This window comes from Hakea prostrata, chromosome 9, assembly GCF_041222555.1.
Source record: "Hakea prostrata isolate BN-2017 chromosome 9, UWA_Hpros_2, whole genome shotgun sequence".
NCBI lineage: Eukaryota > Viridiplantae > Streptophyta > Magnoliopsida > Proteales > Proteaceae > Hakea > Hakea prostrata.
Genome location: NC_142608.1, coordinates 2,346,741 through 2,360,630, shown reverse-complemented (window position 1 = coordinate 2,360,630; position 13,890 = coordinate 2,346,741). Strand labels below are relative to the sequence as shown.

The window sequence follows — 13,890 nt, the reverse complement described above, 5'->3', positions numbered from 1 at the left end:
AATCCATTTGTTTCACTTTCACTTCCGAGTAGAAGGGGGAGAGTCCGGATCCTCACCCCGTCGGGGGAGCACAGACTGCTCCCTGCCAGCTTCTCAACCACACAAATATGTGGGGCCCACAGGTAAAAATTTGAAGTTTTTTTTTTCTTTTTCAAAAAGTGTTTTTCACCTGTCGGCCCCACGTGTTTGTGTGGTTGGAAAGCCATCGGGGAGCAGTCTGTGCTCCCCCGACGGAGTGAGGATTCGGACTCAAAGGGGGATAGCTTTACATTATATGTGCCATTTCTTGGAGTCTCAAATTGCTCTACATCACATAATAGGTGAAGATCTCAAGTTTTAGAGGCGAAACTCTCACCCTATATGTTACACGTTAGAGTAGAAAATCATGAATTGGATGAATTCAGGTCGATTATCAACTACAAGATCAACATATTTGTTAGATTCAACGTAAGTCAATAAGGATGAAGTACAAAGTCAAGAAATAGAATATACCTTTCGAGTCTAGGACTTGATGTGATAAAAAGAGAGACGGGTGGGGCCAAGAGGACATTAGAATATATAGAATAGGAGAAGATCGTGACCTAAAAAAGATGCGAGTCTGGATCACTTTTAAGTCGGGAGAGCACATATTACTTTCTTAACACTTCTCTACTTAAAATATGTGCCTATGTGCTACTAAAGATCCATCCAATGCCATTGACAAGGGATGGTGATCTTATCTATATTTGAGATGTTGACAATTTAAAAAATTCAAAGAGAGAAACAAAACTTTCCTTGTCATGACATAACTCAATGTGGATTTTATGTTTTGGCTTGATCCCTGCATGTATTTGTTTGGTTCATGCATTTGTTCTAGTTCTCTAGTAGTTGGGCTAGTGGGTTGATACATTCTTGTTGTCTTTATCTTGATCCTGGATTCCTAATCAACGAATGGGATGAACCATTAAAATTATGTAGTCTCGTCATCTCATGTTGATGGTTGTTGCGAAAAAGGAAAAACTGTGCATCATCTTTTAGCTTCTTGAGTTCTTGGAAGAACTTATAGAGAGTGATATACTATTTTTTCGAAGTCTCACAATTCTTACACTTTACAAATTATTATCATTTACCTACTTCTCTTGTTGTCTAAGTTATTTCCACAAAGACTATTTATAGAGAAACAAAAAACGGTAATCTCTATATAATTGCAATTCTATCATTGTACAAGTAATTGACCCAGGACTGTTCTAATCACAAATATAATCACATTATAATTATATGGACCTGCAAAATATAAGACATTAAAACTCAACAATCTCTACCTGAGCTTAATTTCTACAAACCAGCTTGAAGAGAACCGTTGTTGATGTCCAATATGTAATCGACTTTGTCTTTGTGTATCAGTCAGACCTTAAAGCATGCATGGACCACATCTTCTTCAGAGATGCACTTTCTAATCACCATCACCTAAACTAAAAGGGTGTACAACCCCACCTGGGTTGTCTTGCACAATTCATTGTCACCATACAATGTGACATCTCTCCACTTCTTTTATTATTGCAGTTCACTCATAGAAATTGTTGTGACTCATTAAATTCAAAGTGAAAGTCGCCCACTTCTTTTCAGATTTGTGCCATTCGACACCTAAACAACCTTTAAATCCTGCCCGTAATCTGTATCCCTTGTCTGAGTTCTAACCAGAGCTCCACCTATTTTAACATTCCATACAAACCTGTAGAAATGAATTACATCTCTCTCAAGTGTGTCTTCTCTTCTTGACCGATTTGAATCGAACCATAAATAAGATCAAACTAGATTGTCAACCGATTTCTTTAGCCCTAATTTTATTTTTTTTCCGGGCAAATCAATTCTCATTTCGAAACCAAAGAAGCATGATAGTCCAAATTACAAATCTTAACAAGTCAAGTGTTGGAAACAGACCAATTAGTCTTACTGAACAAAGAGACCGCCTTCCTGACTAGAGAGTCAACCATGCTATTCGCCTCCCTAGGAGAATAAGCAAAGATAAAACTCTTCTTTTAGCCCTAATTACATCATATCATTTGTCTATCTACTACTTCTAAAGGTAAAAATATTATAATGGAAGTGGTCCCAAGCAGTCAAACTACAAAAAGCTTTGGTAGATGGGTAAATATTAATAATCACAGGTGTCTAATGATGGAGGTGGGTGCTATCGAAAATATAATCACCTCCTCTTTTTCCCTTTTTTTTGGTCCTTCTTTTTGTTCCCCGAGAGAAGACCAGCTCATCTGTCATGTATCCATATGCCAGCCCTTATTCCTTCCTTCTTCTATGGTGGAATATAAATGTAAGAGTTATTGCAATCGATATTACGGTTTTCTTGATAAGCTTATGAAGCCATTTAATTTACCAACCCCAGTTTCAAGGCTTTGCCCTGACTAATTCGGTGTTCGATCTGAGTCGCACACCTGGCTGTGGTGGGTGAGTCTCCCAGCTGAGATTTTTTACATCCACAAGGGAATTTTTGGGGCGGCCTCCCCTCCGACCCGGCACCCGCCGCCGTAGCTCGGGGGATTTTGGACTCCCCGGATGTTGCACAACCCACACCCCCCTCCAGGGGACCGAACTTGCTCGTGAAACAAGCGGCCGGAAGTTCGACCTGCACAACCTATCACTTGAGGCATAAGTTGAACAATTATTGGCTGCCAACTTTATCCGAACTGAGAAGCATCCAGATTGGTTAGTTATCGAAATCTTGCTTAAGCGGATCAAGTTGCTTACCACTTGGACCAACCCCCGTTGGTAAAGATGGCACTCTCTACCATTTATTAAATAACATTCAAGATGATTAAGAGAGGCATCAACCATTTTCATCGAGGGGGGATAACTAGAGCAGCATTAGATCAAACACTTCTTATAGAGAAGTACTGCTGATGGTGTTGCATGTGGTGATGCATTTTGAAAGAGAAATATGAGAATAGAACCAATTAATGTGTTCTACTTGTGAAAATGAGGTCCAATTAATTGATCATGTGTTGATCTTTTACTTTTTTTGCACAAGCCACATGGTTTAGGACCCCTCTTTCTATTCGAATGCAAAACAATTCACATACTTTGGCCGAATGGATTTAGCAGGGGACACACTTTTATGATGGGGTATACGACGATTGAGAAAGAACATGAATGCACTGCTACCTTTCTCTTATGGTCTTTATAATTGGGCAAGGAATGAGAGAAACTTTAACGAATGCAATCTACAACCAATGAAGGTAGTTGATTTAGTAATAGCTAGAGAACTTATGGATGTACAACATGCAGACAACTGCCACTTTAGGTTTTCTAAAGCTAACTGCAGATGTAGCTATGTGTAAAAGCAATCATAAAACATGTATCATCTTGGTATTCAAATCCTCTGCAGCGTTCAAGTGAGCGGCCATCTAGCCCCAAGAGACATGTCCCTTATCTAGCTCAATCATTGAGTGTGTGTCGATTCTATAGCTAGATGAAGTTTATTTCAATCATGGTTGAGAGAGAAAAATAGTGATGGACAATCTATGATGCGAAAATATACAAATCGGTTCATATCATATCTAAAAATTTATACATGCATCTACTTCAATGTTCATGTTTTGTCTAATGTGTTCAAATGAGTTAGGGTCATCCATCACATAGTCCATTTATTTTCCATATATAAGGGAGATGTTAACCTAACTCAATCCCTACATCCATGTTTTATTCGATTCTCTAGATTTAGAGCAAGAGGACACCATCAAGGGACTCGTATATGATGTCATACTTCACTATATGAGTGCAATTAAGGAACCCAAATGATGTTATATTCAATTTCCATCTGATTCTCTCTTGGTAATTTTTTTCCTGAGGTTCAACTGGGCTACCTTACACACACTTCGACTACATTATTAGGAGAACTTATATAATTAATATAGGCGGAACTTTGCTCATAGCCGTAAAATAATTTGAACTCTAACTTCCCATGTAAAATCATTGGTCTGTTGTTAGTTGAGTCGCCTTTTAAAGTTCTTGATAGGAATTTATATCTAGATGTATTTTTTTAATTTTCTTTCCTCTTTTGTTGAAATCTTTTTATTCCCTTCACCCCCAATTTAAGGAATTCATTGATTGTTATTAAATGTATTTATTTTTTTATTAAATATGATTAGATTTTTTTTTTAATTTCTTCCTCTTATATAAGAACCTATTAAAGGAAAAATATAAATAAAAAAACTTCTATAAACAAGGGAAAATAAAATATATAAAAAAAAGAAAAACATCTAATCATATATAATAGAAAGAGAAAAAAATTTGATAAAAAGAGAAAGAAATTATTTTATGGACAAAAATAGAAGTTAATTTAACCATTTTAAGATATCAAAAGAAAATGAAGATGTTGAGAAATTTTTCCATAAATATTTTTTTTTACATTTTAAGTTAGTCAAGGCGCACAGAAGCTTGAGCAGGAGAGGTAGAAATGTTTGTGCATGTTGAATCAAGATCGTATAAGTCGCTGCAAGCATTGGTCTAAGAGGGTTGGTGAGGAATCGTATGCAAAGTGATGATGACAAAAGCAAGATGATAAAACCGGCGTTTTTAGTTGTTAAAGAGAAGCTTCGCACACGCAAAACGGAAACAGCAACAAATTAATGGACTTTGTATGAAAAAATATTTATTTAATAACACAATAAATTCTTACTCAGATATTTAACGGCAGCTCAAGCCCCAAATTCCGCTAATACTGCAACTCTTGACGCTGGCAGAACCTCCTTCATGGTCCTTAATAATATAAGCGGTGGACCCTTTGCCTCTCTCCATTAGAGAAGAGAGAGAGTAGAAGAGGAGACCAAGAAGCACTGAGGAAGGTTGGAAACTGTCTTCTTCCTTTTGGTTTGTTTGTGGATAACCCATCTCGAAAAACGTTTCAAATGCAGAGAATTCTTCTCAGTTAAGTCGTTATCCGACGGTATATCACTGATTTCTTGGAACCCTTTTTTATTTTTTATTGATTATTGATCTCTGTACTTTGAGAGCTGATTTCTGATATGAACAAGCAATTTCACCTCATCTTTATAGGTTAAGTGACAGTCGATTCGAGAAATGAACAAAGGGCGGCCACCGGAGCCTCTGGACTTCTTCATATGGACTGTTGAGGTATGATCATCATGCCCTTTTTGCCAATTCTTTTCTTTTTTTTCAATTTGTAAGCAGATCTTCTTTAATTATTCACTTATGGCGTTGAAATTACTTAGAAGGTGATTATGAGGATCGATTATGAAATGGGGAGATCTCAAGTTATGGGCTTTTCTTATTAAATCTTCTGCTTTATATAATATTCTACTATGATCTGGGTAGTCATAATTCATAAAGTGCTTAACTCTGAAGTCAGTACTGTTCTGTTTGGCTCGGTTGCTAAGTCTATTTTTAATCTAGTTCTGCCTTCATCTAATACTGTTGTTATTTCACGGAAGAGCTGTAAACTCAGAATTTCAGTAACCATCAAGGAGGGAAATTTGGCCTAATTTGCTTTCCCTGATTAGTCTAACCATTGAAGCGGGTAAAATTGTTATGTCTATGGTGGGTTGGTTGGGATTCTCGTTTTCAGTAGGGACAAGGCTATGGTATCCATTCGCATTAGCTTCCTATCAAATTATTGCCACTCAACTATCTTTTTAGAAAGTTATGATAACTAGGGACTCAAGGGTAACTGTACTAATAGTAATTTGAAATGCCAACCTTTGCTTGATAAACCCAAGTCACTGCATAAAAAATATCAGAAATTTCATACATATACGATTAACAAAAGGATAAACAGATAAACTTATGATCAAAGCAGCCCATCCCCATTGTGCTATGTGGAATGATGATGTCGCAAAATTGACTGTTTTGATTGATAGTGCACCGTTTGGATTGCCCATCTGGTCAAAATTAAGAGCATGATTCAATCCCTTTTATTGGCTTGGATCCCATAAATGTCCATGCACACCTATAGTACTCCATCTACCATGCACAGTCCCAAAAATCTCTCTGGTGCTCATACTGCTACTACCATGCACAGTCCCAAAAGCCCTATAGTATTCCTACTGCTATTATGCATGGTCTGAATATCCCTAAAGTATTGCTATCAATACCATAGGCAGTCTTTTTTTTTTTTTTGATAATCCAATACCATAGGCAGTCTGAAAATATCTATCTTACTCCTACCACTACTATGCACTCTACTATAACCATAGCAAAATTTTTCTAGGCTGAAATTTTACTGTCTACAATTCCACAAAGTTGGGCCCCTACATGGTGGGTATTTGGGATTGACAAGTTTGTTCTGGAAAGTATTAGCCAAGAGAAAATGATAGTTTTCCAAAAAATCAACTTAGGAATTCATGAAGAGGTCTCAAAGAATCTATTACCTATAATAATGGAAAACAATAATGCTTGCGCATGAATCTGTAAATATCATGATTCATACAATGAAAACTACCATTTATTGGCCATGACATTTGGTTTAAGGTCCCACAAAAAATCCCCCTGTTCTTCCATTCAGGTTGTCTTTTTTGGGATAATATGGCTGCTTATGGAATTGAATAGTCATGTCTTGGCTAAGGTCTATGTCTTTGGCTCCTTATTCTAGAAAATTAAAAATTGTCTAACATGGATTATTTACCCGTGCTTGAGCGATACATTTTCATTATCAACTTTGTTCACAAGATCCAATCCGGTGATAAGATTAAACAGACAGGTTTTCAGTTGCTCCAAAGTCATGCTAAATATTGGCTTTTCTTTGAATCTCGAACACATTTATATGGACAGTCAGTGGAAGACTCTGAAGGTACATGCTAGAGGAAAGTCAAGATTAAAAAAATTCAGGTTAGGGAGGCTCACTTTTGACATGGATTCTTTTCATGTAAAGGTATTCAAATCAAGCAAGGGAAGCTATAAGTTCAGTACCCAGTGTTTGGGATAATCACTTAATTCCTTTTTTCCAAGGAGTAAATCCATCTTGTTCCGGCAAGTCAGGTCAATGTAGCACTCTCTGTTGTTCTGTTGACAGGTGAGCAGATTTTATTTAGATAGAGGACACAAAATTGTTCCACAGGAATATGGGACTCAGGGCAAATGTGACCTTTTGCAGAGTTTGTTTCCTTCCTTTCATTTTGGGTAGTGAAAGGTGGTCAAAGATAAAAGAAGGTTGGGGGGAAGTACATTTCTTGGGTTTGATGAAAGACAGGTCCCTTAATTTATCGGGTAGTCTGTATGGTACAGATGTAACAAGTTGGACCAGCATGACTGAAATTGAAACTCCAAACCAAGAAGTAACCGATCCAACCTTGGTTTTTGATCCACTAATATATATATATGTGCATGTGTGTCATTTATTCACAAGTAGGTTATGTAAGAGAGAGAAGTTCCAGTTTGAGTAGAGGAGTTGGACTTTCATTTTAAATACGAGCAAGAGATAGATTGAGGACAATGACTTAAGTTTTGGTTGCTGCCTATGTTTTGAGTTGTGTGTGCTTCCTCTTTTCCCCCTGCAACTGAGATCTTTGAGACATCATTTCAACTTGGAGAAATAAATAGTGGCAACAGAAACTGCTAGATTCAGGTTCAACTCCAAAAACATATTAAACCCAAAACAATAAAATTACCCCAGTTGGAAAAATGAAATGACAAAGGCGGGTTACAAAAACCAAAGATTATTGCCTCCGATTGAGTTCAATGATGAGTGTCTGGTAGATGCAATGAGGAACTAATGTCTCAAAGTTGACAGAATTAATTTCTTCTCCATCAACTTTGGTGTTTATATACAATAACCTGAAATTGAGAGTGGTCTTGTCGTGGAACAGCCTTCCGTCGAGAATGGTTACAGTACTTAATATGGAAGACGTTCACTAAGAACCGCTCTACATCAGGATCTATGAAATGTTTCAGCAGAACATCAAAATAGTATTGAAACGAGAATTTGTAACTAATGATGTAGGGATCAAACCAAAACAACCTGTAAACTTATCCAAATTAAGGTTGAATAGAGATGAGTCTGAAGAGAAGCTGCCCCTAAATTTTAGCAAATTCTGATGACTAATGAAAGGAGATAGAAAGGAGTCCCCAACATAGAAGGTTAAGTCTGAACTTTCTTAAGCAGTAGCAATTGGGTCCTCAGAATAGAGTTTGAAGGACGCCCTTGATGGTTGCAAGGTATTCAAGTATGAACTCGGCTTCAACACCTAGGCAGGTCTGAAACTCTTCAGATGATGAGGGTCCTTCTTGTGATGAAACAGTAGTGGTGATTTTTATTGTTGATTGAGGGATAGATTCAGGTTGTAGACGCAAATTAAGACTATGGTTTCATTGGATCTAGAAGAAAATGAGAATAAGGGGATAAGAAAACTGCAGGTAAAGGGAGATAAGGAGATTTGGTGAGAAGCTCTCTTAGACCTAGAGGATTTTGTCTCACAGCCAGGCCTCTCAACTCTGTTGCCACTCAATTTGACAAAGAGATTAAATGCTCAGAAGCAATTCAATGCTTCTACTAAAATTGTTGGTATGGGTCTCTGAGGATGTTGCATATCTATTGCTTTATAAAAAAGGGGCGTACCCAGTGCCGAAGCTCCCACACTGTGGGGTCTGGGGAAGGGACTTTCTAGGCAGCCTTACCCCAGCTTTGCAGAGAGGTTGATTCGAACCCGCGACCTCCAGCGCACAATGGAGAGACTCCACCATTGCGCCAGGCCCGCCCTTCATATCTATTGCTTTATAAGTAAGAGACAATTAGAAACTTCCAAGAAAAGGAAAAAAACTAATAGTACTATATAAGCCTAAGGATATAGGAGTTCTAAGGCTTGGTTTGGTATTAATCTGTCTCAATCTTAGGGGGTGATTTCTGTTTCAGAAGGTCTTGCTTGGCTCATTGGTCAAGTGATCACCTGCTGAACATTTGGTCATGGGTTCAAGTCCTGGTAACTAAGGTAAGGCTGCATACATTTGACTCTCCCCAGATCCAGATAAACAGAGGAACCTTGTACACTTGATTTGGACTTTTTATTTCAATGAAATAGATTCAAGTGGAACAAAAATTATAGCTGAGGATCTGTTTCAGAAGTTCTATTTATTTGATCTTACTCTTTTTCTATAATGAGGATGTGGTTATTTTGATAGGCGAAGTAGTAGTTGAGATTAAAAATAAATCACTAGGAAGGATAAGATGGATGAGTGGCAAAACTAGGAAAGATAAGATAAGGAATGATCATATTATACATGGTCTTGGTGTAGCTCCATTAAATGATAAGTTACAAGAAAGTCATTTGAAGTGGTACAACCATGTTCAACGGAGGCCTGTAAATGCCCTTGTATGGAGAAGTAATTGAAGGAATTAGAAGAACGAGGAACAGACTAAGATAACCTAAAGAGAAGTGGGGAGAAAGGATATGATAGCTTAAGCCTTGTATTTGGTATGGCCTCAAAAAGAGCTTATTGGAAGGCAAAAATCCATGTAGTCAACCCTATTATAGTTGATGTGAGGCTTCTTCTTGTTGTTGTTGTTGTCCAGATTAATTTCTGTCTGGAGTATTCTAAACATCTCTTATCTCACATTTTGTTTTGTTTCCTGTCTGCATATTTGCAGCTTATTGGGATCTAACTGAAAAAGAAGGGGTGGAAGAGGGAGGGAGAGTGAGATATAGGTAACTGTTTGTTTAACTGTATTAGGTTTCCTTGCTGTTGGGCAACTGCAAGTAGGGGTAGCAATTTGGAGTCTTTCTGAACATGGCCCTATTACAGTGGCTGTGCTAAGGCATGTATCCGAGTGAGTGTGTTTTCACTTTCTCTGGTCTCATCCCAAGCACACCAGAAACCCCTCCCACCAAACTGAGCCTTCCAATTGCCCAATAATATTTTTTATCAGTTCAAATTAGCCTCCTAACCATACTGTCTGGAATGGTTGCCATCCTAGCCATGGTGGTACTTCTGAACTGATGCAATATTGCATTGGCTAAACAGTGTACTTAAAAACCTATAATTCGATTGAAACCCCTGCAAGTGCCATACCACTTTATGTTTCAGGATTTGGTGCATATACATTGTTTCATGGACACCAGAAACTCCTTTTTGGTCATATGAGTTCCTACTTCTGCAGTGTCTGGGTAGGGCAACCACCACTTAAAATAGGTGCTTAATGCATATCTGGAGTGTCTGGGTAGGGCAACCACCACTTAAAATAGGTGCTTGATGCATATCTGGATGTCACAATTTTCTCAGCTTCTAGCCTGATTGTCTACGTTATTCTTATGAATGTAGATCTGATTTGTTTGTGGTACTTAGATCCATTTATTGACAAACTATCATGATTATTAGGGAGGATTTTCCTCCCCCACAACCCGTAAAAGATTTTTTCTTGAGGGTGGGGGTGAAGTGGGTTGGGTCAGTCTCCGGTTGTTTCTAGGTAAAAGGCATCTAAAATGATAGCTTTCAAGTAAATATCCCCACTTTTTTATGTTGATTATTCCTGTGTGTTTTCCTTCTGCATGGGTTTTACCCAGAAACAAGCATGGGCTTAGAGTTTCTGTTTCTTCAATTAAGCAATAACACATGATTTGTCATGTTCGACTCTACTCTTGTCCTGCATCAAGACTAAAAATAGGCTGAAGAGGGGGTGGATTAAAATTTAAACTGAAGGCTTGCATGGTTGATGGCGGGAAGAGCTGGTCAATGAGGAAAGAGGCTATACATTCAACCACCTGGACTGCTGGCCTTGGCTGGATAAAGAACACTTCCATGCAAAAAGTGGGGGTGGGATATTGCTCAGTAAGGTTGTACTTGTTGAGAGGACTAGTGACTATTGTAGAGACCATAGCAACTAAAACATAAATACCTATCTACGCATTATGTTAATATTATTGTTAGGATTGTGAAACTGAAATTTTAATATAATGATCCAAAGTGTTTTTCAGGATGTTGGGTTGTGGTTGGAAGAGATAAATCTTGGAAGTTATCGTCAAGTTTTTGAAGAAAACGGTGTCAATGGAGAATACTTGGAGAGCTTGTCCATGTTCACAACTGAGCAGATTCTCAGGTTTATAAGGCGATGCCACATGAAATGGGGAGACTTTATCACACTGTGCAAAGAGCTTAGACGCATTAAGGGTTCCTCTCTCTCTCTCTCTCTCTCTCTCTCTGCATAAGCACATACACACTCACATAGGGTTCTAAAGAACCATGGTATGCATTCAGCTATTGGGATAACGGTACCCTGTACCATTAACCAGATCATTATATGGTCCCTGGCTAAGTTCATATCAGCTTTAAGCCTTCTGTCATTTTAGATATGAAGCCACTGGTGCATTTAAACCTTCTCCTTTGAGAAAGAGTTCTGAATTATATTATTTAGGAAAATCTATCATATTAAATGGGATTTTTATCATTTTCCATCAAATGATGAAAGGTCCAGTATGAAACTTGATGACCTGTCATATGAGTTTTGTCAAAACTGTGGTGAAGGAAGATGTAAAACTTCAGAATACCTGTATGAGTCCATTTGTGTTCCTTACCTAGGACGAAATTCTATCCCCTGGTATGTGTTAGTGTCTCAACTCTCCTGCTTAATGTCAAATGTTTATCCGCAGTGGCTTGCTTGAAAGGGGAGCAAGAGGTCCGTCGGCCATGGTGGGCTCCATCGTGCCTTTCGATTATCTTCATAAAAGCAGCAAAGCGCAACAGACACTCTCGAGTTGTTTCCTTAAAGCTAGAACCATGATGTATTACTTGTATGTAACTACGTATTCAATTTCATCTCGTTCTGTTTTGAAGTCCTTTTTTTTTCTCCCCTTGAGAAAAGCAATGAAGTTTGGGGCAAGAACTCAAGATGTTTGCAAAATTAGGAACTACTTGTCAGTAATAGAAATCTACTTCTTATACCTCTTATTTTGTTTTCTTAGTTGTTCACTTGTGATTATTCAGTGCTGCTAGGTGATGGAAGAAAAGTCTGGGAGTGAAGGATGTATTTCTGATGTTGCCGTTGACCTTAAAGAAACATCTGAAAACTCATATAATTGTAATTATGTTCTCAATGATTAATGCATGTCGTAGTAGAACACTGAATGCTGGACTTTGCTGTACTAGATGATCCAGTAAGCACTGCAACCAAGTTGGTTGTATTATGGTTCGGAAGAGTAGTCTGGGCAGACAGGTTGGATTCTGGATCTGAACAAAACCATCAGGTCATGTCCTGGTTGTGTGTGTTTGCCAAAAATTATGTGCAACAGTAGAACCATGAGAGATGGTCTAAAAGAAACTTGAGAGAATCATGTGTTGAAATCTCCCATGCTGACCCAATGGCTGCATGGAAGGAGAGAGCTTCACCGTTTGTATTGGGTGGTACATAGTCAAGAAGTAGAGAGGGTCGTGAGGATGATATGTACAATAACGAAATAGTAGAAATCCAAAAACAACAAAATTAGTCCTGCATGAAAGTATGAAACCAAGGATTTAATGTGGTTCATTGGAAGGCTAAAGTTGAAGAGGATTGAAAGAGGATCAAAAAGTGGATACTGAAAAAAGGAATGAAGATGACTTGAGTGAAGATGATTTGAGTTTTTCCATTACTTGCCTCTAAAATGGATGCAGCCATCGTCTTTCAGTAAGATTCTGAAGTTGTTTTCTTGGTTTAACTAATGGGTTGCGCCCTTGCGGACTAATTGACAGACAATTTAGCAGCATAAATCACGGACTATTCTTTCCATTTTTGGAGCAAAGGACAACATTTTGGGAAAAACATCTTCTACTGTACACAGCATTACACTTTTTTTTTTCCGCTAAAAATGTCATTTGTATTAAAAAAGAAAAAGCACAATATTAATCATACAAGAAGGAACCAAACCTCATACCAGCAACATCAGTTGCCACCAATACACCCAACCTCACGGGTTGGAACTCACAGATAAGCAAGAGAAAAGAAATTAGAATCTGAACCGAGAGTGACCAGATGTCTCGAGATTTATTTATACTTTAAAGATGCTGACTATGGCAAATTAATCTCTGAATGTCCCAATTTGGCAGCCTTGTTTGTCAAGAAATCAGCAGCCTTATTATTTTCCCTATAACAATGGGAAATCTTCCAAACAATGCTAGCTAAGAATGATTCTAAGCCTCTCCATCGTTGTAGGATGATCAAGGGGATTTTCCTTTGCTGTATCAGTATCACCACAGCTACTGAATCACATTCAACCCATAACTGCTGCACCTCCATCCTTTTTTGACCATTCCAAACCTTGCATGAAGGCTTCCATTTCAAGTTCAAAATTGGTTTTAACCCCAAAAAAATACTGAAGTTAAATACAACAGCCGCTGCCTCATCTCTAAACACCCCCTTTGCACTAGCTTTCCCAAGATTACCCAAGGAGCATCTGTCTATATTAAGCTTTACCTACCCTGCAAATGGTGGCATCCAAAAAATTTCTTGAAGACAACTAGGGCTCTTAATAGTGAGAGTCAATCCTATTGCCCTCGATTGGGCAAAAACATCTGGTGATACCATCCTTCCTTCAATCACATAATCATGATGGAAAATCTGATGCAGCACCCAATCTTTAGAGAGAATCACTTCTTCATTTTAGCAGTACACATTTATGCCAAATATTTGGCTAAGATTTAAAAATTAATTTGAACTTTTCAAATGTGAAATCCATCTTTAAATCTCAGCCTGTTATTTTTTCCAGCACTTTGCTTTGTCCATGTGATTTTTTCAACCAACTCTTCTGAAACTAGCAGCGTTTAGCTGAGGATATTCCGACATTGAAGAACAAAGGAAGTATCATCATCATCCTATGGATTTCTCAGGAAGATAAAAATTATATCTGAGATGGAAAAAAATTACAAATATGTCATGAGTATAAAGATGGGACAAAGAAGGCTTTTTGGTCTTGCAAAGGG

General features: G+C 37.9%; 1 protein-coding gene across 3 annotated transcripts; it reads left to right on the top strand.

The window, feature by feature from the left end:
* Positions 1 to 4,443: 4,443 nt before the first annotated feature.
* On the top strand, positions 4,444 to 12,643 carry LOC149004007 (Sterile alpha motif (SAM) domain-containing protein). Of its 3 annotated transcripts, XM_089168910.1 has the most exons (5): positions 4,444 to 4,939; positions 5,050 to 5,127; positions 10,914 to 11,106; positions 11,586 to 11,726; positions 11,920 to 12,643. In XM_089168910.1, exons 2-4 carry the CDS (start codon positions 5,074 to 5,076, stop codon positions 11,714 to 11,716), a joined length of 378 nt encoding a protein of 125 aa, XP_089025036.1. In that variant the 5' UTR covers positions 4,444 to 4,939; positions 5,050 to 5,073; the 3' UTR covers positions 11,717 to 11,726; positions 11,920 to 12,643. The 3 variants fall into 3 exon arrangements, with proteins under 3 accessions (XP_089025036.1, XP_089025038.1, XP_089025035.1); XM_089168912.1 differs by lacking the exon at positions 11,920 to 12,643 and having other exon boundaries at positions 4,444 to 4,920; positions 11,586 to 11,904; XM_089168909.1 differs by lacking the exon at positions 11,920 to 12,643 and having other exon boundaries at positions 4,445 to 4,939; positions 11,586 to 11,903.
* Positions 12,644 to 13,890: the final 1,247 nt, after the last annotated feature.